This window comes from Tachysurus fulvidraco, chromosome 4, assembly GCF_022655615.1.
Source record: "Tachysurus fulvidraco isolate hzauxx_2018 chromosome 4, HZAU_PFXX_2.0, whole genome shotgun sequence".
In the NCBI taxonomy this organism is placed as follows: domain Eukaryota; kingdom Metazoa; phylum Chordata; class Actinopteri; order Siluriformes; family Bagridae; genus Tachysurus; species Tachysurus fulvidraco.
Window position 1 is genome coordinate 7,115,490 of NC_062521.1, and position 23,372 is coordinate 7,138,861.

The 23,372-nt window shown below is 40.7% G+C and overlaps 1 protein-coding gene across 12 annotated transcripts in view; it reads right to left on the reverse strand.

Annotated features, from left to right (window-relative positions):
* The window catches only part of LOC113655310 (arginyl-tRNA--protein transferase 1), a 74,929-nt gene that overhangs the window by 11,227 nt on the left and 40,330 nt on the right, over positions 1–23,372 (reverse strand). For 6 of the 12 annotated variants that reach the window (XM_047812398.1, XM_047812399.1, XM_047812397.1 and 3 more), the window contains 2 exons: positions 17,846–18,027; positions 13,949–14,048 (listed from right to left, as the gene is read on the reverse strand). The exons of 2 other annotated variants lie outside the window; for them this stretch is intronic. In XM_047812398.1, the coding sequence (XP_047668354.1) occupies positions 13,949–14,048; positions 17,846–18,027 (282 nt within the window). Of the gene's footprint in view, positions 1–13,948; positions 14,049–17,236; positions 17,508–17,845; positions 18,028–23,372 lie in introns of those variants that run through there. 4 more of the 12 variants (XM_047812402.1, XM_047812405.1, XR_007140390.1 and 1 more) reach the window with 3 other exon arrangements.

Below are 23,372 nucleotides of genomic sequence, written 5' to 3' on the forward strand. Positions count from 1 at the left end.
TGAGAGCCTGTTCCAACAGGTCTGGTGTTGGAGGTACGCGCCCACACACACACACACACACACAGGAAACCCAACTTTCCATAAATGCAGAAGTCAGATTCAATGGTATCTTTTAGGAAAAGGCACAGCTGCCTGTGATGAAAGACAAGGTGATGCGGAGCTAAAGCTAAAAAAAAAGGCTGGATAGTAAATAGAGAGACGAGAGAAAATGCAGCATTGATGCTTGTGGAGAAGATTAATCTGAGAGACAGAATCGTGGAGTCTGGCTGCTTGTTATCTTCACGTCTGTACAACTTCCTTCAATGTGGCTCTGCTGGCCATAATCTGAGCGCAGCACCACAACCACCACCACAGGCATTTCTGTGCTCATGCTCCTTTTCTTCATTCACAAACACACTGGCTGTGTCTTTGAGGCTTCACAGTGAATGTTGGTGAAAATGGTTGGTTCTGCAACACTCACTCTCTCCCTTTATTACTCATTTAATCTGGTCCAGTTACAAAGATGGCAGCTGTTTCTCATGATATAAGGTAAGCAGGAAAGAAAGAAATTTCTGCCATCCATAAATCAACATGCTTCGAGAAGGTTGTGTTAGATAAGGGAGGATGTGATAATACAGGCACAAGGCCAACCAGATCTATCTTAAACGACAAAAAAAAAAGACGTGAAGCCGAACACCCTGGTGACGAGCTTATCTCGTAGAAATATTCGGTTTTGTCGTTTGCTGAAGCAGAGCTCATCAGTCTTGCACACGAGAGGCTAGAAAGCCAAGCGTGCACTGAACAGTTGAGTGCAATCAACGAGAATGCTGGAGAAACAATGTAAACTTTCCTATCGCCCGTGTGTGTCCCAGGGAGAGTCATCTGTATTTGCGAGTCTTGTTCTGTCCCTCATCGATACGGTGATGAAGGTACCGATGACAGACACGCCACCATCTTCAAGGCTCATTAAACTCACCAAGGCAAAGCATGAGAAAGACGAGGAAAACCCTACATTTCATTTTGTTTGTATAGTACTTGTCATATAGTGCTTGGATTGCTTCACACACAAAAAAAAAAGGCTGATGAAATGTAAAGAAGGTTGGTGGAAGCACAACCCCCCCCCCCACACACACACAGAGATAGATAGCTGTGAAGAAAAAGGAAAAAGAGGTGGGATAGATGAAGCAGAGATAAAGACAGTGAAGGAATTCAGTGTGGTTGGAGCCAGAGGGAAGTGATGCATGTATGAACTCTTTATCAGTGGCAAACGGTGGATGCTACCACTATGTTTAAGGGGACAACTATTTACAAATCTGATATAGGTCACAGCCCCTGCATATGCTTGTTTGATTTATTGGAAAGATATTTACCAGAAATGACAATTTGACAACTTGACTAAATACTTTAAGTAAGGAAACTACATGCAAAACAAAAATATCTCTATCTATCATATATATATATATATATATATATATATATATATATATATATATATATATATATATATATATATAAAGACTAACAAATCAGTCGTCTGGTCTTTCAAACAAGAACAAAAACATAAGCCACACTTAAATGCTGCGGTTGTGTCACCTAATTTCTCTCACTTGGTCTGGCAGCACCTTCTCCCTCCAGCCCAAAGTCCCACACCTGAGATTTATTTGAAAAGCAATTAATCAGCTACATAAATCCTGAAGCTCACTGCTGGCCAGGAATTCTTGTGAAAGACAAAACCTCTCACCTCTCCAACTTGAGCTGTGTGCACATGGGAGCCCTGAAGAAGCGCAGAACTACTTATCTGTAATCAGAGGTCCTGGATACGAACGGTGAAAAATATTACGCAGCTTGCGAAACTAATCAGATATGTGGCTCCGACTGCACTTTTAATCAGGGGGACTTTGCTAAATTGTTGAAATGTTGAATACAGGAAAAGTTGCAAAGGTAGAATTACAAAAAAAAAAGAATCCTTGCTAACAAATATCCCAAAGGCAACAACAGATACCACTGGTGATTTGTAGCGACTCTACAGGTTTCCCTTTTTCCCCCCAGTTTGGTTTCTTGCCAATTTCTACCGAACGGCCAGTTCCCTGAATCACACAATTCCCATTAACAAACTGCTGCTCCTGCTGTATCACAGTGCTGTGTAACACATTTGGAAAAATCTGCACTTACACAAGAAAGAGAATCTTTGAATGTCCATACAAGCTCTCTCCTTATTTTCACAAGACATTTATCAAGACACAGCTGTGGAAGCTTTGATCAATGCCCAAGTGGCCAGTAAATCTACCTACCTAAACGACCTCCCCTAAGTTTTTGCACACAACTCTGACTGAAGTCGTCGTCTTTATTTTTGCCACATATGCATTAATACATGTACATTTATATTCACATATTCCAGCTAGTTTGGAAGTTGAGGTCAAATTGCAGAGTCAGTCGTGATGCAGCATCCTGGAGCCTCATCATACTAACAACTTTGCTCAAGGACCCAATAGTGGCATCTTAGTGGTGCTGGAGCTTGAACCCCAAGCTATGACCCAGCACCCTAGAGCTGAGGGAGTTAAGATCCTTATTCAAGGACCCGACCATGGCAACCTGGCAGTGCTGGGGCTCAAACCCCCAACCTTCGGATAACCCAGAGCCCTGACCACTGATCCACCACTACCCTTTATGTAACAAGAATATGGCACCAAACACAGTCTCCTGCTAACAGAACTACTAAAGTTTCTCTCACTATCCATTATTTTACCTTACAAACATATTCATATCTGAGATGAGACGAGAGCAGAATTCACATACGCATGGAAGTCAAGAGTAGTAGTTGTGTTTATGTCAAGAGAGATCCGGCCTTCCTACCAACCATCAATCAACATGCCAAACCAAAATGGTCAATAGTCTCAGGCTCTAATAACTACGCAGGTAAGAAGTCAGATAGTAAAGCTTGTGCACACTGAGGTCATAGTGTAGAATAGCAACCCGTCTAAACATTTACCAACTCGTTCCCTCCTTCATACAGTCCAGAACAATAGATAGGCCTATCCCTACTGTCAAGAAGGCAAACGCTTTCAGAGCAACATACAGGAACAAAAAAGCACACACACACACACACACACACACACGCTCACCCCCGGATTTAACACACTGACAAAAGGCACAAACACTGTCGCTGACATAGCAACAGTGTTTGTTCCTTTTGTCTGTGGGGTTAAAGTCCTTTGTTAGGACTGGAGTAAATACCACAGTGTGGTATGTGTGTAGAAAGGAAGAGGGTGAGTGAGGATGGGGTTGTGAACAGTAATAGGTGAATCAGGTTTGGGCTGAATCACAGCTAGACACTGGCCAGTTTTGAAAAATCTCCACTTTTACTCGTGCAGACATACACACACCCTCTTAGACCTCCCTGCAAGAAGAACATTAGTAAGGGTGTGTGTGTGTGCACGTGTGCTGCTGAGTGACACACGTAAGGACACACGCACAGCAACTGGACAGGCTGCTGTTAATGGATAGAGGAAAGTCAGGCTATGACAGACAAATGTAAACACTTTGCATTGCTGTCCGTTTTGTTAAAAAAAAAAAAAAAGAAAAGAAAGGAAAAAAAAAACAATGTCGAGCCTGTGCCTTCGGTCGTGTCTGAAAATCGAGACATTTGGACTAACCGCCACTTTTCAAACACAAGGGACCAAGCCAAGACTTTTCACACCAGTCAACATATAACAGAGGGACAAACTTCAAATAAACACAGCAACTTGGCAACCCGGGGCTGCTCTGCTACACACACACACACACACACACACACACACACAGCTATGTGTCAGGGGCTCTACGGATGACAACTTAATGATGAGAAAATATTTTTACAGGATTGTGTTTCGGCAGAGCAGCGTTTTACAGGCCCAGGATCCCCGGGCCTGTTTTTATCTCCATCACTCTGGCCATTTATTGGAGGGCAGCTTGAGCCTTCGAAAGAGCATCTTTATTGCCAGGGTCTTATGTCTGATTCTGCTTACAGTGGCTCGCCCTGCTCCAGACTGTTGCTCTATTCTGGTTTGGTCGTCTGAAGCTTGTCCAAAAATGGTGCTATTACAGAAAATAATCTCACTCTGTGCATTGAGTTGAAACACAGTTTAAAACCGAGACCTACCGTGAAGTCGTCGATGTGGGAACGCGAAAGAAAACAGAGGGCCAACATAGAAACTAACTTTTCTAAACATACACGATGATTTTGAAAAACGATGGCTTGGGAGTCCTGGAATTCGTTTGGTCACGCTAAAACAGTCTGTCTTTGTTACTGCATATGGTGCCATTTGAGTGGTGAGACGCTTTCAAACTCCCCCAAAACAGCCTACGCATAAGGCTCTAAAAATAAACGCAGTGCGAGTTAATGGTAACGCAAACATGCCGGTTTCGCTGCTGGACCTTTCTGGCTTCGTTCATACTGACGCTGGAACCAAACTCTCGCCTTCCAGCCTTGTGACCTTCACACCTCCTACACCAAACTTCTCTTATTCAAAAGGTACACCCTATTGTACGGGTTGACTTTTAAACTTTAACCCTGTGCCCTTTGTCCTTGGCCCTGTCAGCGCTCGTCAAGAGAGAGCTGCAGCAAATGCTTGGTGACTGGGCCCCAATCTAAACACATAAACCATTACCATGTCACACTTTGACAACCTTTAAAAGAACATGCTTCGTAAAATGGGAGATTATTAGAGAGCTATGTGAACGGGTCATCGATGCTAGTGGAACGTATGAATCATAGCGAAAATTATTATAGTAAACAATTTGCCACTTCTGTTTTTGGACGAATGTCATGAATTTACCTTGAGTTCGGACTCTGCAAGACCCTGATGCTCTGTGCAGAAACGGTGAATGAGTTTAACTCCCGGGTAATAAACCGTCTACTCGTGCTGGAACTCAGAGTAAAAACACACAGTGTACAGAGTCTCCAGTTTAGTGGGTATGAGTCCCACTAAGGTGACAGAAATTCAAAAAAGGTGTCTAGTTTCAGCTGAATTCAGTTACATTTGTATGCTTTTAGTTCCATTTTCCCGTGGAGTCAGTGTGAGAAAGGAACAACAACAACAACTAAAAATCCCTGAGATGACATGATTGCTACTAAATTAATATTACTGAATTTAAAGGACAAAAATAAAAAAGTGACTTGTAAAGAGCTGGATGACTACAAGAATATCATATTAACGCACACATTAGGGAAGATTCTGGAAATGTTTACTGGTGGAACAAAGACCAGGATATTTCCAGCAACTGGTGTTGGTGGTGACGGCAGTGGAGATTGTAGGTCCAAAATTTCAAATCACTGGCGGGGGGTGTGTGTGTGTGTGTGTGTGTGTGTGTTTCTTTTTCTTTTTCCGGTTAGTTCGAAGGACAGTGGTAAAAAGAGACTAGTGGGGAAAAAAAAGAAGAGAGCAAGAAAGTGAAGAACTGTAAATTTTACACAAGAATATATTTATTTATTTATTTATTTTTAATTGTGTAGTAATGTTGGCTTTCCTTACAAGTCTACATCGCAGTTACCAGTCCTAATAGAAATGTCAATGAAGTGGGATATTAAAGTTGGGTAACAACACATCCCAAGGACGAATGATGGTGTACAAGAATAGCCTTGCTTCAAGAAATGCTTAAAAGAAATGACGGATTCTAAAAATCCGGCAGGTATGGAAGAGTAGAGTCAGGATGCATTGGTACTATATGACACTCTGCCCTAACATGCACAGCCGTCATGGACGTGATCCACCGTAACACATCCTGAAGTGTGAATTCCACTGAAGCAGGTAACCGCCATCCAGTGAGAACTGTGAAGCAATAATGAGTGAAGCACAAATGGAACAGATTACATGCTGAAAACGATTCCACTTCAAAGCTACGGCGGCACGGCCAGAGAGAAAAAGAGGCACGGGCTTGCCAAACAAAACGTGCGGTAATTGTTTATCTTTTCTCTCCGAGCCTCTCTTTTTCATTTCGCTGAATCGCTGCCTCTCACTCGTTCTCACTTCCTATCGCTTTCATCTAGTCACTCTGCTGGCAACGTGCGGTTTATGGGACGGCGGAGGAGGAGAATGGATAGAGTGGCTAGGCGAGAGTGCTTGGCTCGGTATGGAGCTCTTCACACATCAGACTGAGGAGGGTGTGTTCTTTTTTGCAGCCTGACATCAGATCTCTTAGATCTAGACGTTCCATATGGTTTTAACAGTTCAGGTCCTTTAGGAAGTTTATCTAAAAAGTACTAATGCAGCAAAAATACTGAAGGTTGAAGAAAGAAGGCAGGATTTCTACATGGAACACTACCTGGGTCTGCCATCAGATGTCTTATTATAGGTTATTGTGGGTTCTTTTACAGAAGAGACATAGAGGCTAACAGTTCTGCTAAATTATGACCTAACAGAAGCTCCAACTGCACTGACCTAGACACTGGTGTGATCCACACACTTGGATGTTTTTGGGATGTGTAGGGAAACTCACACAGATATATAATAACAATGTCATTGAACATTCCAATTATATCATTTGTCTTTCTGACCGTATAGTAATTAATCTCAAAGTGCTAATTGTGTTAAGTTTTGAGCAGGAACTGAAGGAGTTGTATGAAGAATAATGAAACTTGACACAAACATTGTGACTGTCATCCAGGGTATACGAATGTGTGTGAAAAGTTGAAGGAAAAACCATGGAAAACTATCGCAGCATGTTCCAATTTGATGAGTAGGGAAAGGTTTGTTTCATCAAATCATTTTATCGATTGATTCATTCATCAAAGGGGAAGAGTGATATGAAGTTTGCATAGATTTTCAGGGACCGTTTTTCTTTAAATCGGTCATGTGTGTGTTTATAGATGTAAATATGTACAAGACAGAGAGAGAGAGAGAGAGAGAGAGAGAGAGAGAGAGTGTGTGTGTGTGTGTGTGTGTGTGTGAGAGAGTGAGTGTGTGTTTGTGTGTGAGAGAGAGAGAGAGAGAGAGAGAGAGAGAGAGAGCGAGAGAGACAGTGTGAGCGTGATTGTGAGAGTGAGAAAGAGAGAGTGAGTGTGTGCGTGAGAGAGAGAGAGACCGAGAGAGAGAGAGAGAGAGAGATCTAGAGAGAGTGTGTGTGTGAGAGACAGTGTGAGCGTGATTGTGAGAGTGAGAAAGAGAGAGTGAGTGTGTGCGTGAGAGAGAGAGAGCGAGAGAGAGTGAGCAAGACAGTGAGTGAGAGAGAGAGAGAGAGAGAGAGTAAGCGTGTGTGTGAGAGAGAGACAGTGTGAGCGTGATTGTGAGAGTGAGAAAGAGAGAGTGAGTGTGTGCGAGTGTGTGTGTGATTGTGAGTGTGAGAGTGAGAAAGAGAAAGTGTGAGTGAGTGTGTGTGTGAGAGAGAGAGAGAGAGAGAGAGAGAGAGAGAGAGAGAGAGAGAGAGAATGTGTCTTTTCAGATGCACTTGTTCCCACCTGCCTTGACATTCCTTAAGATTTACACAAGTGTACAGAGAGAGGGAGACAAACAGACAGTGCAGTGAGATAAACCAGGACAAGAACTGTGCTACGTTTGGTAGACATTATAAAGTGAAAACAGGGATGCACATGTACAGTAGGTCTGGACAAAGGCTTTCTCTGACAAATGTGTTTTAGAGGAAAGCAACAAGAAATCCCAACACATTATGAACATATTTCATTTTAACCAGGGCTGTTTTCTGTTTGGTCTTTTCTATTTGTTTCCGTACTCTAAGCTTCTCGTGGAAAGAGCACTATTTTTAAAGACAGGCCCAAAAGACCTGCTTAGTGACAGGACTACAAATATTCCTCTTTCTCCTTGTTTGGCCCCAAAACCATAGTGCGTCTCTTAATGCATTCTGTCGTTCTCTTCCTCTCTCTGCCTTTCTCCCTAGCTCCTTTCTCCTTCTCAGTGGAAACTTTAATGGCTTCCTGCTCTAAATACGAGGCATTCTCTCATAGAAACAACAACAACAGGACTAAGAAGTGCTTTATTTACACCCATAGGACAGGCTTGTGCATGTGTACCCGAGGTGGGGTGTTGGTGGGGGCTCAAGGTTTAAAGGAGAGTGCAGGAGTCATGGCTTAAGTAAGTTGTTTATGTGGTACAGGGAAATTGTTAAGTCAACTTTATTTAGTAGTAACTTAACACAGGTTTTGTAGGTATTAAGGATGAAACTAAATAATGAAACACTTGCATAAATATAATAAAATAAAAAAATGTATATGTAATTCTATTATACACACTTTTTTTGATAGTTTTGATTAAAAATGTGGAAAGGCGTGTATATGTATGTATGCATATGCTGATTATTTTTCTACTTTTGAGTCAGGCACAAATAAAGATTATACTCAGACTAAAAGTTACTTGGGTAACGTGTAATGTTATTTGAGTAAGAAAATTAAGATGGATGCTGATGGTGCCGTCGTTATTACCCGTCAGACTTTCTGTATAACGTTGGCAGTTTACAAACAACTACAACAAACGAACTTCAGGTTTAGGCCACGCCCACTTTAGGCTTAATTCTGAACGTAATTCTGAGCAGATCCAGTCCATGTCATTGTGTTACATCCATAGAAGGTATGGAAACTGCACAATTCATCTGTTATTCGGTTAGAAAAGCCTGCACTCTAAACTAAACAACAACTTCAGTGCGAGATCTTGTTTAACTGATAGATTCTTAAGCAGCACATGATAATAAGGCATATAGGAAGGCAGTGAATAATTATTTATAATCAGGTAAGAAACTGGACATGTAGAACTGCACACATACACACAAAAAAAAAGACAAGCGCACAGTTTATACCAAGATTGATATAAAAAAAACAGTAATAAACAGGATGAAATGTCAGAATGTAGTTAAACGCTGAGGGGCCCAATGCAAGGCTACAAAGAAAAAGGGAGAGAAAAGCCTGACAAAGATAATAAATTTGCAGCACTCTGTTCTTACAATCACAGTTAAATAGAAGCACAGAGAAATAGAAACAGTTTAGAAGTTACTGTCAGAATGATGAACTTAGACCGCAAAGTAATGACAAAACCATCTTAATATAATTATCCATGAATAACGACTAAGGTTGAATAATAAATGTAAGACAGTAAGTGTTATTCATGCATTTTCCCTGTTCCTTCCAGGTGGAGTGGTGTGTGTAGGTATGTGCAGAAACAGATTTTGGTGCGGTAGAACAGCATTCATAATGGCAAAAAATCAAACTAAATTAAGTTGAGAGGCTCTCAAACTTGACTTGAGTTATAGGCAACTGTCTAGTGATTTATTTTTTACTTTAGAGAAAGCTCATTTTTGAATATCTTTGTTCAGCTGCATTCAATACACCAAGTCCTAAAGATTTTAAAGTTTAGCAAAAATTTCCAGTTCATTAACACAAGAGAAATAACAAAAAAGCTGAGCCATTGTACAGAATAAAAGGTACTTACAGTATTTCGATATATCGACATTACCCGCTTCATAATCCACCTTTCATTATATATAGCACCTTACATCATTGGCACACATTGTTTGCATTTACTCTTGTATTTATTTTGTTAGATAAATATTGTTAGATATCATTTCTAATTATTTACTTAAAAAACAAGATAGTTTGCAGCCACAGAATATTTATGGACTACTCAATTGTGTACAGAAATGTAATCATGGAAACGATGTACCGTAAGTAAGCATATTTATTTAAACATTTCAAAACCATTTTAACAAACAGGCAAACTGAAAAAACAATGCAGAATAAATAACCTTGAAGAGTTCACATGCAATAACTTTGTGCTCCACTAGAGGGCCCTTCTCTTACTACTTTGTACCAATGGACCTATTGATCCAAACTAAACCTTCATCACAGTTCATTTAAACGGCTTCTATCATTGTTAGTAGACTACAACTGAACCACGGTGAGGAGAGTCTAGCACTTCAACTGGATCACTGACCAAACCCCTTAAAGCTTATACCCTGCCATATCAGCCATCACATCATGCAAATGTAAGAAGATTGGAAAGGGCCTTGGGGTAAAAGAGTGCACCTTTAGATTACTGCCAGACACTAAACACCTCCCTGAGCAAAGTTCCAAAATGATTGTTTCCTTTGGCTGTGACTCTGAATGAACAGGAAGCACTGGGAAACACCTGGCTGAGGGCGGGAAAACGGGAAGCTCTCTGTGATATTCTGAAACATACTCCAGCCAGAAGCCCACAGAATGGCTCATTCCACTCCATTAGAGCTATTCAGCAAGCTGGAAACAGCCTACAAGCGACCGGGGGCCAAGAGGCCATTAGTCCCCCTCAGGCAGAGACAGGGCCAGGAAATCACGTCTTAAACTGGACAGCACACTGGCCAGACTGGATTGAGAGTAATGGACAAGGCTGGCACTCCACATACCCCTCATGGAGAATGACCAGACAGAGCCTTTATGTCCTCTGATAGGGAAGTTGTTGAAGCCTTTGGCAATGGGTTTGGGTGTTTTGGTTTGCAAAGAAAACACTGTATGTTCCAGATTATTTTTAACTGTTATTTAAATTATCATATGAAAAACATTTTCCCTCATTACAATCTGACCATTTATTCCTATTTAGGATTTCCTGGATGATGACAATTATATATTGTTTTAGAAGACTCAGTTGACAGCAGGAGCCTGGAACTATTTCTGACTTTTCATTTTTGTGTCAAAAAAAAATGAATTCAATTGAATATTTGGTGCCATGTAGACCTTGCAGTCCAGACCATCATTGTCAAGTTCAAGAGCAGAACCAGATGTGATCGCTTCAAGCCCGAGCACGAAGGGGTCAAGGCAAATTCAAGATTGAGTCAAATTGATAAAAACAATTTAATTGTTTTCAAAGGCCAAGCTTCTACTTCAATTACTTAGCTTAATCACTCTCACAAATGATGCTACGTTTTCTTAAATAAACAATTACCTCTAGCATTTAAGAAAGAAAAAAGACAGACAAATGCTGAAAATAGAGAGAAGTCCATGTACTTCTTGTTTCACATTATTAAAGTTATACAAGATAGAAGAGCATATGTTTTGATATTGCTGATGAACTTACTGCCAATCATTTAATCATAGATTTCCAATATTGGTTCTAGAGATCCTGCAAAATTGATTGTTTTCCGGACTCTAGAAGAGCCACTTCGTCTCAGAAAGGCCTGTACACTACTCTAAGACCTGGGTTGGGAACATGTGATTTAAAGTATAGTGCATAATGTGGTTGAGGTTCCAGAATGGCTCACAAAATCTGACATTCTTTATTTTGCCATGGCTTGGTCTCAAATCTATAGTGCTGTTCTACAAAAGCAATGTATTCAAAAAAATCATAAATAAGATCCAGTGCTGCGCAGGCAACTATCACTTGCCAACAGAATACTGCAGGCGTACGAGGTGTTCCCCTGTTTGAAAAAGAGGCAAGCAACTCTTGATTATGGTACTTGGGCTCCACTGAGAGCCTTCCAGCAGGGTTCAATTGTGAGAGCCATGGTGGCTTTGATGAAGAAACAGCAGGCGTTGGGTTTTTCTCAAGGGTGCAGTGCCCAAAAGGATGCCTCTGAAACCAAGGCCCCAAGAGGAATTTCAATAGGATAGGCATCTTGAGCAGACCACAATAACCGCACGAATGCATTAATGAGCAATTCAAGAGTGCTGGAAAAGCCGCAAGTGGGTGTGCAGAGGTGTGAAACAGGCGACCTTGTCACCCCAGAATAATAGGTGCAGAAGCAACAGAGAGGCGAGTGACAGTCATCTCAGATTTGATGTCCGCAGTTGGTGAGATTAGAGGAGAGGGGCCTGGGGTAATGGAAACTGATCTGCTAGCAGACTTCCTCTAAAGATTCTGGCCACACAGCCTGGACCTACAGTATATGCAGGAAATAACTTGTAGAAACACATATTGCTTGAAACGGGACTAATAAAAGTATTTAAGGGCTTTAACACGGATCATTTTTGCATAGCCATACAGCACCGAAGGAAAACTCCACCAGAACGTGCACAAAGGTTTCCCACCTGCCACCATGCACGATTACTGGATTGGGTGAAAAGAATGACACACACTTAATCTTCAGGCATAAATGTGGAGAAAATGAATAAAGCAATACGGAAATAGATCAGCGGTTTGACTGCACGGAAAAGTAGGCATTAAGAATCCGAAGGCATCTCGGATTTCTATGCTGCGCCCTCAGCAGACATGAGAGAGGACTTACTTATGAAAGGGAACACGTGAAGACGAGCAAGAAACATCCTTTCGAGTGACACTGCACAACAGTAGCAGTCTATATCCCGACCTTTTCTTCACCTGCTAATGCTTTCTCCAGTCCCATCTGTTCTCTCTGACATTTGTGCTCCCTCTGCTCTAGACCACTTCATCACTTTTATTTACTTTCTTCTCGTTGCATGCCATATCTTACTACTATATATGAATCAGCTGTTCAGATTTCCCCGTCAAATGATCCCCAACTCGTCTTCCACCTGTGTTAGTACTTACTTGGCTTTCATCTTGGACATCCTTCTCTATCCCAGACCAAACATGATCCTCAGTCTCATGTTCACGGTTCAGACCGGCCATCCCAGGGCCATCCCAGTTGCTCTCATGTTATACTAGTATGAATGTTGAAGCATCTACACCCAAATCTATGTATGAGCAGTACCCTACATTCAAACTACAATTGTAGTCTGTCATGTGGGTGTGGAGCAGCACCTATTGTTGTTGTATGCAGATATGCATTCTATTTCAAATTCAATTCAAAGACAATTCACATTGTCTCAAAGCAGCTTTACAGAAGTATAGAAACAGAAGAGAAAAAAGTGTGTGCATATAAGTATATATATATATATATATATATATATATATATATATATATATATATATATATATATATATATATATATATATATATATCTGATCTGACATGAAATGGTAGCAGCCAAAGTCCAACTAGCTAAACATAAATTAAATTATGCACTAATGTGTGTGACAATTGGTTGAATCCCAAACTACATGCAAGCCTTCACACTTGCAATAGACGCCAATTATCTCAACTCCTTTCTGCTTTATTTTTTAAAACTTCACATTTAATGACCAGGTAAAAGGGAACCATAATTACAAGTTGTTGTTTTTTCTATTTTTGTCAGGCAAACAGTAAGAAACGCAAGTTCTGAGAGGGAACTGGAGAAATGTTGATGATCTAACGAATCATTTAAGCATTTAGTCTGGTTCTGTCACTTTCCAGTACCACACCTAATTTGCACAGTTGAGTTGAGAAAATCTCGATTCAGAGGTCACTTACTGCTTTAGTGGCTTTGTAGCTCACATGCATTGAAAATAATGTCCATAAGCAAGCCTGTCTACATAAAATGTAAGCATGTGGCTTGCTTTGTTTTGGGTCACGCCACAACTAAATGTTTGATTGCTGCAAAACAAAACGATTCAAGATGACTGAAAAAATGGATCTACCTTTTTTTAGTGAACCTCCAGAACCAGGACATGCCATTGCTAATTCTTTGGCTTAAACCACATGACAAATTTCAGCATCATAAAAACTTTCTCCCAAGCTCAAAACTCGTGTGTTTGTGTTGCCCTGGCAACACAAAATGTGTATTTGGTAATAACAGTCCCGAACAAAAAAGAGAAGGCGAGGACAGGAAACCAAGGCTGTACTGAAGGTGTGTGCAGACATGTAGGAGCACAAGACTTGGCCTTTGTAGTGCCTTCTTACCTCAGTGCCTATTGGCATACAGTTTATCGCCTGGAGACACGCACATTGTGTGTAGACGGTGTGTTTTCTGATTCGAACATTTTTTTCCCCCTTAGTAGGAGATAAATTAAATTGCTTGAGACGCGGAGTAGATAAAGAAAAAAATATACTGCTACTGAAGTTAAAGTACTGAAGTAAGGGAAGTCAACAGGCCATTTCAGGCAATTTCATGTTTTACAAGGCAAAGATGCCTTATCTCCAGTCATGGTCCAAGTAAACGGAAGTATGGAAAAGAAAGACGTACCTTGTAGCGCATCTTGGGGCATGAATGGATGTAAAATCCCAGGTAGTAGTAGGAAAGCTTGGGTGACTGCTTCTGCAAATGCCTCGTGAAGGCAATCTCCCTAAAGCAAAATAATAATAATAATTATAATTTTTATAAAAACAACCTAGAAGGTTTGTTATCCAGTAACTACATGGAAAACACTGCAAAATTATGATTTATAATACTACATAAGTGTGGGACTAGACCTGATACCAATTTTTGAGAAATTACTAGCATTAAATTTTCAGTTTTCGGAAGGTACCTGATAACATCTTAACAACTTCGATGTTATCATCTATGCAATTATTTTAAATTTCTCTACCACTGAACAATCTGAACTCTTAGAAGTAACAGTGTTAGGACTGATTTATACATCTGCAAGATGTCATGCAAAGTTCCAATAGTTTTAAACAGAAAGCAAGCAAATTCTCACCAAAAGCCTTATCATTTCTATGTATTAGAATGAGGGACAGTTCAAATGTTTTAATTCAGCAGCTGTGCTTCACATCACCTTCATGTTGTATCTAGAAGACCATACATTTGCAAGTACCAAATTCCACTATATCACAATGATATTTTTCAGTATATAAATCTATTAAACAATGATGTGTTTTATTGTCAACATGTCTGAAGCGAACATGCTCAAGGCACTTAAAAAAAAAAAAAAAAGTGTGCATGGTCGGTTTATACCGTGAACTTGTGTGTTTAAAAGTCTTCTCACAAAAACAGCACGTCATAAGCGAAAACTGTATTGTTTACACAAAATGCATCTGGAGCAATTTTACCATGAATCCCTTGAGAGATCATGAAAGACAGGCAAATGTTTGGAGGTATGAAAGGACCTACCTCTTCAACCAATCAGCACTCGCCTTACAAAACCCCATTAAGAGAAACGTATGTAAATTTTTATAGAATAGGCACATAGTATTAACTGAGATGAGATTGAGTACAGTAGGTGCCTCGAGACTCTGAGGAAAAAAATAAAAATCCCCAATCCTTTCCTTTTTTGAGATTATTTAATGTGACTTTTTTCAAATATTGGAGAGTTATATAAACTCCATGAAAGACTTTTTTTTTGATACATCACCTTTGCATCACACTTGAACTGTTGCATGTACTAAATACATAGATGAGAAGAGGAACAAGAGATCTCAGACTGTACACAGGAAGAGGGTGGGAAATGAATTTAAACTTTGTCCTGATGCGTAATCAGTTAGCTCACACCACCTGGTTCTCTTTTCTCTTCTTCCCCCATCCATCTTCCAGGCTCATCTTGGTGTGCTTTGGATTGCAATAAATAAATGCAGGACAAAAGGAGAGAGGGAAAAAACTTGCTGCAAGGAAGAACATCACGCTCTTTCAGTCTCTTGCTGAAAACAAGAGAAGGGAATGATAGCTTGTGATTGTGAGAGAGTTTGGAGAAGGCTGTGTGTGTGTGTGCAGAGTGGGGGGTTGTTGGGGGACTAAAATAAAACAGATATAGAGGAAACTAAAGCATAGACGAGAAAGTGACTAGGGAAGGACTAAAGAGGAGGAAGAGAGAGTGAGAGCAGAGAGAAAAGTAAGGAAGACAGAGGAATGCCAAAGAGAGAGGTGCTAGAAGGTCAGCCGGTTGCTGCCAGGTTCCTGGGTTCCCATCCCCTGGTGACAAAGCCTTGCAAATCCATGAATGAGGGAGGGGTGGGGGCTGTGATGGCTGGGGAGCCCATTCACAAAAAAAAAAAAAAAAAGGATTTTCTGTGTTGGGGGGTGGGTGCTGGGGTGGGGAAATGGAAAGAAAAGAAAGGAGACATCCCTCCCTCCTCACATCCCCTGACCCCACCCGCTCCATTCTGGCAGCAGCTTGAATCCCCCATTATCTCCTCTTCAGTGAGCTGACACTCCAACACAAGCTAATTATGCCACAGCACTCACGGCAGGACACGAGAGCCCCACTTCTGACTAATGTGGACAGCCATTTTTCTCTCGCTGCCTGACTCACACTTCATATCCTTCCTTATACAATATACATCACTTCCTGTGTGCGTTCTATATTTTGATTACAAATGAAGTAATTCCAAGTACCTAAAAAAAAAAAAAGATGACTCCATCCATACACCAAAAATATATAAACACAAATATATAAAAATATCTGACGTTAATGTCGGTGTTGTCTTACGTAGCTCTGTGTCTTTATGTAGGGTTATGAAAGGTTGTTTCATTTCACCGAGTTCTGCATTAGTTATATATGGTCTCGATGCCAATGAAAGTTTCTTGGCTCGACTTGAATTGCTGAGGACAGACTGGAGATACATGGGATTACTGTAGGTGCTTCCACTTAGAAACCATTAAGATGGCTTAGTGCTACAAGTGCTATGATGGCATCAGGGCTGCAAATGCCATGAAGAGTTTTGCACTCAAGTCTCCTTAAACAAGATAGACTTCATGTTTGAACTAGAATGAATTTCATGGGTACTGGTTTACTGGTTACTTTTTGACACAGTTATAAAGGCAAATGATTATGATCACTCTATCCTATGGGTGTCTCCCGGATGAGGACGACTTCCCTTTAGAGCCTTCTTTCTCTCAAGGCTTCTTCCGTATATCTTCTCAGGGAGATTTTCCTCACTATTGTCACATCTGGATTCCTCATTAAGGATAAATTTACACATTTATATCCTGAATTTACACATTTCAGCAAAGCTGCTTTATGACTTTGGTCATTGTTATTAATACTATACAAACATAACTTAATTAAATTATGAAACCTACTGCATTTTAAGGAATCGTCGAAATGGGGGAGTAAAAAAAATAATAGTACATTTGATTTCTTACTAAAAGTGACTATATTAGAGCTACTGTTCCAGCATAAACATTGCTCGATGATGATTATAATGATCATTTCTATCCTCAAAAAAGTACAAATAATTGTGCTTCTTTATTAAGATTAAAAGTTGTTTCAAAAAAGGTTATTTGTGCAGAATGTCTCATTTAATTTGTGCATTTTTAATGAAGTCAGTAAAATAATATAGAGATTGACCCTTTATATCATACGAAACTTTCATCATGTTGTCTCAAGGAAGTCAAGTTTCCCTAAAGCCGGTTTGTGACAGTTTGTGCCTACTGATGAAATCTCTACACATGTTTAAACAATTAACCGAATATTAGTGAGTGGATTAAATTAAATCAAATATCGGGGGGGTGGGGGGGGTGGGGGGGGTGTTATGGGGTACACTTAATACGTACAACTCCGGTATACTGTATACTTTGGGTATTGAAATAACAAAACTTGTAGCCTGCAGACATTTTATTAAACACCATCACATCCTGAGCCCAGGAGCACTTACACACTACATCAATCACACTCACACTCTCTCTTGTGCGCGCGCACACACACACACTCAGCAGCTGATCCAAATGCTGACAGCAGCTGCTTTAAACACAACAGAGACCTGAGTCCACTCTCCACTTTTCCCTTTTCTTGGGCCTCCTCCTGGTTTCGCCTTTCTCCCACAATCCACACGCTGCAAAAATGTGCTGCCTGCCACAATAATGTAATCTGGCAAAGTGAGAGTGTTATTACGTGAGGGAGCTAGTTTTGATTAACTGTTTGTATGTTTGCTAATCATACGATAATAAACGAGATTACAATGCTAATTGTTTTGTTTGCTAGCTCACTTTAGCCACACATAAACGTAATGGTGGACTGGAGTATAAAGTGTTTATACTGTTAGTGTGTTGCTTGGCAACCATTAAGATATATTCTAAATCGGCGGAAATATGTATGTAGTATCCATGGCCCTCTGCTGTTCGAAAATCCCTGAAAATTTACGTGCGAAAAAGGACGACCACAAATTCAAACGAAGTATGAGGAGTTAGTGAGTGTGTAAAAAGCACCTGAGAGCAGAGTAGGAGCCGAGTGAGAGGAAGGCGAAGTCCGGGTGGTAGTAGAGGTAGACCGAGGAGACGCAGTTGGGCAGGATGTCGATGACACCCACAGCTACGATACGTCCGTCCAGCCAGTACTGCTGGTGGAAAGAGCCGTAGCCCATATCGGGCCCATCAAGAGACGTCTCCGCCTGTTTATTCATACAAAAAACAACAGTGAGCTAGTTAATAATATAAATTTGTGGTAGACAAGATAACCAAATATATTGCATATATAAACACAATGGCAAACATGGAGTGAGTTTGAGTAGTAACAGTAGATCTAGTCCAACAATCCATATATTACGGCCAAAATTCTTGCTTTTCTTGGGAGATTTTTTTTCAAGACCTAAATTGAAGAAATATACAGCCACCAGTAAAGACTTACTGAATTTCTGTGAGAGCTGTTTTCATGAGACAGAGAGCTCTGGCTTAATGCGTGTTTTGTTGATGTCACGCAACACCTCTTGGACTAATTCTGCAGTAAATCTGTGGTAATTAAAAAAAAATAAATAAATAAATCCTAAACTCATCTGAATGTTGCAGAGTTTGCAAAACACCCAAAAGTGTTCTGAGCATAAAACAACATGTATGCAGTTACCCAATCATGTAGTATTTATGAACTCACGTCAGTTAAAGTTCACATCGAACAACAGAAGCTGACCGAGTTGCATTGCATAGATCAGAAACAGGATCAGAGAGAATGCTGAAGGAAAAAAAAAAAAAAACGTCCAGCAGCTTGAAACTCCTTGCTGGTGAACGAGGTCAGTGGAGAAAGGCTACGGTAACTTAAATAATAACTCGGTCTAACTGTGGTGAGAAGAAAAGCATCTCAGAATGTGCAACGTGTTCAAACTTTTGGTGAATGAGCCTCAAATACAAGAAGAATAACAAAAAACACCACGCTGCTTTCCATTCCGATCAGTCAAGAATCCAAGAATACAGTGAAGGCCACAGGCTCATTTGATTTGGTTTGGACATTTCCAAAACCTCAAAATGTCTGCTTTTAATAGTATGAATGTATACTGATGTACTCAGCAAAATTTAAACCACAGCAGCCTCTAGTGGCTCCACCCCTTCTAGTGCACAGGATTTAGTCGTGGCCGCCCCCCCCCAAAAAAAGTGAACGCACTATGTATTCTTATATCAGAGTATTAGCAAATAATTTGTATGCATGTTTGTGTGTTGGATCAGATAATCAAAAAGCATTGTGTGAGTGCGTGCGCGCGCGTGTGTGTGTGTGTGTGTAAGCTCCAAAGTACAGCAGGAACATGGTGTACACAACATGGTATACAGTAGCTCACTAATAGCTCCCAAATGTGTGTGTGTGTGTGTGTGGGGGGGGGGGGTGTGGGGGGGGGGTTTCTGTTCAAAATCACACAAACGTGGGGGTGAGGTATTTTAATAAAAAGACACAGCAGGGACAAAATCAATATCCAAAGTCAAAGGGAATGTGGACGGGAGTCGACTTCTTTGTATTACCAAAAATAATAATAATAATAATAATAAAATAACAGCTTCTATAAGACGGCTGCTCTTTTTTTGCCGCTATTCATCATGAAGACTCAAACGCAGTGTTTCCGAACCACTCCACCGGGTGTGTTTATGCATCTGAGCTCATAAATCCCTACTTTCTCAATCAAGATGAGAGAACGAGATGGACGTCTCACTCTTGTTTTTTACCCTTGTGACTTCAAACGGCTCAGTGGGAGGGCGAAGGTTCAGCCAGCGCTGGTAACGGGATCTTGTCCACTCTCCCCCTACTTCAACCCATCTGGGCCCTGTTAGCAGTGTTGGAATGCACTCGTTATCACGCTAATCCTGCACCCCGAGAGGCTCGCCATGCCACTGCCAGCCAAATTAAACACACTCATAACAGGCAGACGCGTACACTTAAACCCCAGGTATTGTCATGACCCGACCCGACCCAGCCGAAGAAGGCTGGCGCTGGAGTAATCCTGCCCGTGCTTCTGGAAAAACAACACTTACTGTAAACTCTTCTTAGTTTTCTACACCATTCCACACGTCTGCTAATTCTTTTCATACAGTCCATTTGTGTAACAGGCTGCGCGGTAAAGCTATCAAAGAGGCAGTTACAGGACCTCTGAGATGAGAGTGCGTGTTCTGCCTCACACTGATCCACACTGAAGACCTGGACCTTCGTTTTTAGCGTTAAGCTTTTATTCGAATCAGTATCGGAATAGCACCGACAAAAATAGGCATTAGTTTGAAAAGAAAAAACAAAAAAATGAAAACAATAAAATCACACTTGGCTCATCTGTAGTCTTCAAAGATTTAAACTCACTTTTCTGTGTGTGTGTTTACATCGAAAGGACGAAAGTGAAACGCTGTGACCAGGACATCACGTCTCTGGACAGCCTAATGACTGCACTTTAGCCATTGTGACAGCCAGGAAAGTGTATAGAAGCGAGGTGGGTGGATAAAAACGCCTGCACACTAAAGAGAACCTAAATGGATAGCATATGGTGGCTTGGTTCTCTGTGTTGGTCTTTGTTACTCACACACAGAAGCACGGGGTGAAAGCTGAGGTAGTTAACATTCCTCAACCTTGGCTATACAACAATAATACCAAATGGCCCAATTGAACCATTCAACAGTAAATATAGAGAAAGGGATCAGCAGCGCTGCTTCTGAAGAGTTGGAGAGCTCGTCGCGATCAAAACCACCTGATTCAACACAACGCAGGCTTCAAAGCGCTAAAGGAAGGTGATTATGAGGTGGAGTGACATTAAACTACACACTTAGGCTCTCAAATGAAAAACAGTGGATATCACATCATATCAAATCAAATCAAATCAAAGGCACTTAAATACACCGCAGTCGCTCACCTAAGCAATCAGACAGTTCATTGAGTTGAGATGTTTAAAAAAATCCGTTTGATTATTAGCTGTGGTTTGCTGCATGACCTGGCATGCTGTCTACCCATATTCACTCATCTTTCAGCACAGAAAAGACATTTCCTGTCCCGTATATTATCAGAAGGTTGCTCAATACGTTCAGCTAGGGTCTACAAGCAGCCTGCAACCTGATGATAGTAGAGTTAACGATTTCTCTTGTGCAAAAAAAAAAAAAAAAAGGAGAGGTGCGTTCCTGAATTTATCCTCGTTGCGTGCAAATTGGAGCGTGTTTTGAGCATGAGCAATCCAATTTTCCATGGACTCACAGACCTTTCTCTCATGACTTTCAGTGTTACTGTCAATGAGTTACTAATAAAAAATAAAATGCAAAAAATAAAAACAAAATAAACAGAATGAGTTTTGCCAGACCATAAAAAGCCTAATTTATGAGAATTTATTAACAATTTTCTGTTCCCCGGTTTCTCTCTCATATGAATTTGAATCTATAGAACAAAAGGTTAATAAAAATTATGATAAAACACAAACTCTACCCTTTTTTAATACAAGCAAGAAAACCTTGTTAAAGATTCTCAGGAGATCGTTTCCAACATAATCAACCACAACTCAAATCCAAAGCTCAAACGCAAAGTGTTTGATAAATGTAAAGATAAAGATGTGCTCAATTAGAGCTGGCTGAAGCCGGGCCTTGGAAAATGTGCAATCAAAGTCTCTCTCTTGAAAAGTAAAGTAAAGACAGAACAGCAGCGATCACGAGGGATCTTGGAAAGAATAAAAAAAAAATAAAAAATAATGTGCCAGCCGTTCACTGGAGCAATCACCGTCAAACTCTGGTGGACGGTGTTTGATTATGGCTGCGGCTCATGGCATGGTCAGATATGCTGGGTTTTTTTTGTTTTTTTTTAAAGAGGTCAGAGTCATTTGAAACAGATTGAGTGCATAGTGTGTCTGGCTGCATGAGTCATGCTGCTCAGACACACCAATGACATCTGTGTGTCTCTGTGTATGTGTTTGTGTACGCACGTGTGTGTGTGTGTGTGTGTGTGTGTGTGTGTGTGTCTCGAAGAGAAAGAAATTGAGGTTACGGGGCAAAAGTGGTACCCGATGTCCATAAAATTTTGACGACTAATTACACAACAGCACTGTTAACGAGCATTTCCCCTAAGGACAGACACATCATGGGCCAATAAAAAGGCATTTAGCAAAGCCAAGCAGAAACAGACTCCCAAATGCGATGCAGGCCCATCTCTGTGCACGGGCGTGGCCCTAACACACACACACAGCAAAGTGACTTCCAGTTTGCTCTAGGGCTTAATACAATTAACACAAGTTATGTCATGTGAAGCACACAAACACACCTGGGTAAACAGTACCAAGTGAATGAAGTGAGCAGAGTCTGTGGGCGGAGTTAAGTGACTTTCACTACCTCCTGACCTTTTGCAGAAAGTTCACTTCATGTTGTGTTCATTTAGGAAGGCAGACACACACACACACACACACACACACACACACACCTACTCTCTCTCTTACTCTGTCACTGCTTAGAACATAATGATGAATTGCAGTCATATGAAAGTGTCGAACAAAGTAAACAATAAAATAAGCCACAGAATTCCAGCCAACATATGTGCTACGATGTGGTGCTCTTGTTACATTAGAACAACTAAAACTCAACTAAAACTGTGCAATACTCATATAATACTCAATAATCCAACACTTTAATAGGAACAGCTATACACCTCCCATAGTCTATAGACTACAGTAAACTGAACTCAAATAGTCATGCGGTACAACCGTCAGGAGAAGAACAGCATCCCGGATGACAGAATACACCGAAGCTGCCAGCAAATGTCCTTAGAGCTGTGGGAGCACGAGTTTGAGTTGCCTCAAGTTTGAGATGCTTTTCTGCTCATCATGGTTGAAAAGAGTGTTTATTTGAGTCACTTCCTGTCAGTTTGAACCCATGTAGCCAATTTCATCTGACCTCTCTCGTAAATAAAGTGTATTTCTAGCATACTGTGGCAATTCTTGAGATTGGAAGGTGTGTTGTAGCCTAGTGGTTAAGGTATCGGGCTACCAATCGGATAGCCTGGATAAAGTCATCCGCCAAATGTTGTAAATGTAAAAATCCCAGGAAACAAATGGCATTGTGATGCTACAGGGAGTAAAGGCTTATAAATCACTTCAGAAATAAGTAGTACCAACAACTCATGGAAATTTTTTTGTGTGAATATGCATTCTTTAACAGAAAAAATAATAATAATTAACAGGAAAACTTTGGCTTTTGGAATTCTTCGCTTGTTGTTGAAAAGATCCCGACTGATCTGAGCCATGAAATAATGAACACACATTTATACTTGTGTTCCAGACAGAGTAAACATTTAGAGCTGTAACATAGTACATGATGGCAGAGATTAGGTGAGGTAGGAAAGAAAGCTTGTTCAGGGTCAAGAGGACAAAATGTGGAGTGTGTGTGTGTAGCTGATTGTAAGGTGCCCGGTGAGTAGGCTTAATGAGGTGTTAAAACCTCGCCTCTTAACAGCATTAATGGCTTTTTGTGCCAGGCAAGATGGGCCCCAGAGAAAGTGGGAGTCTACCAGCTCTGTAGCTCCTTCACTCTC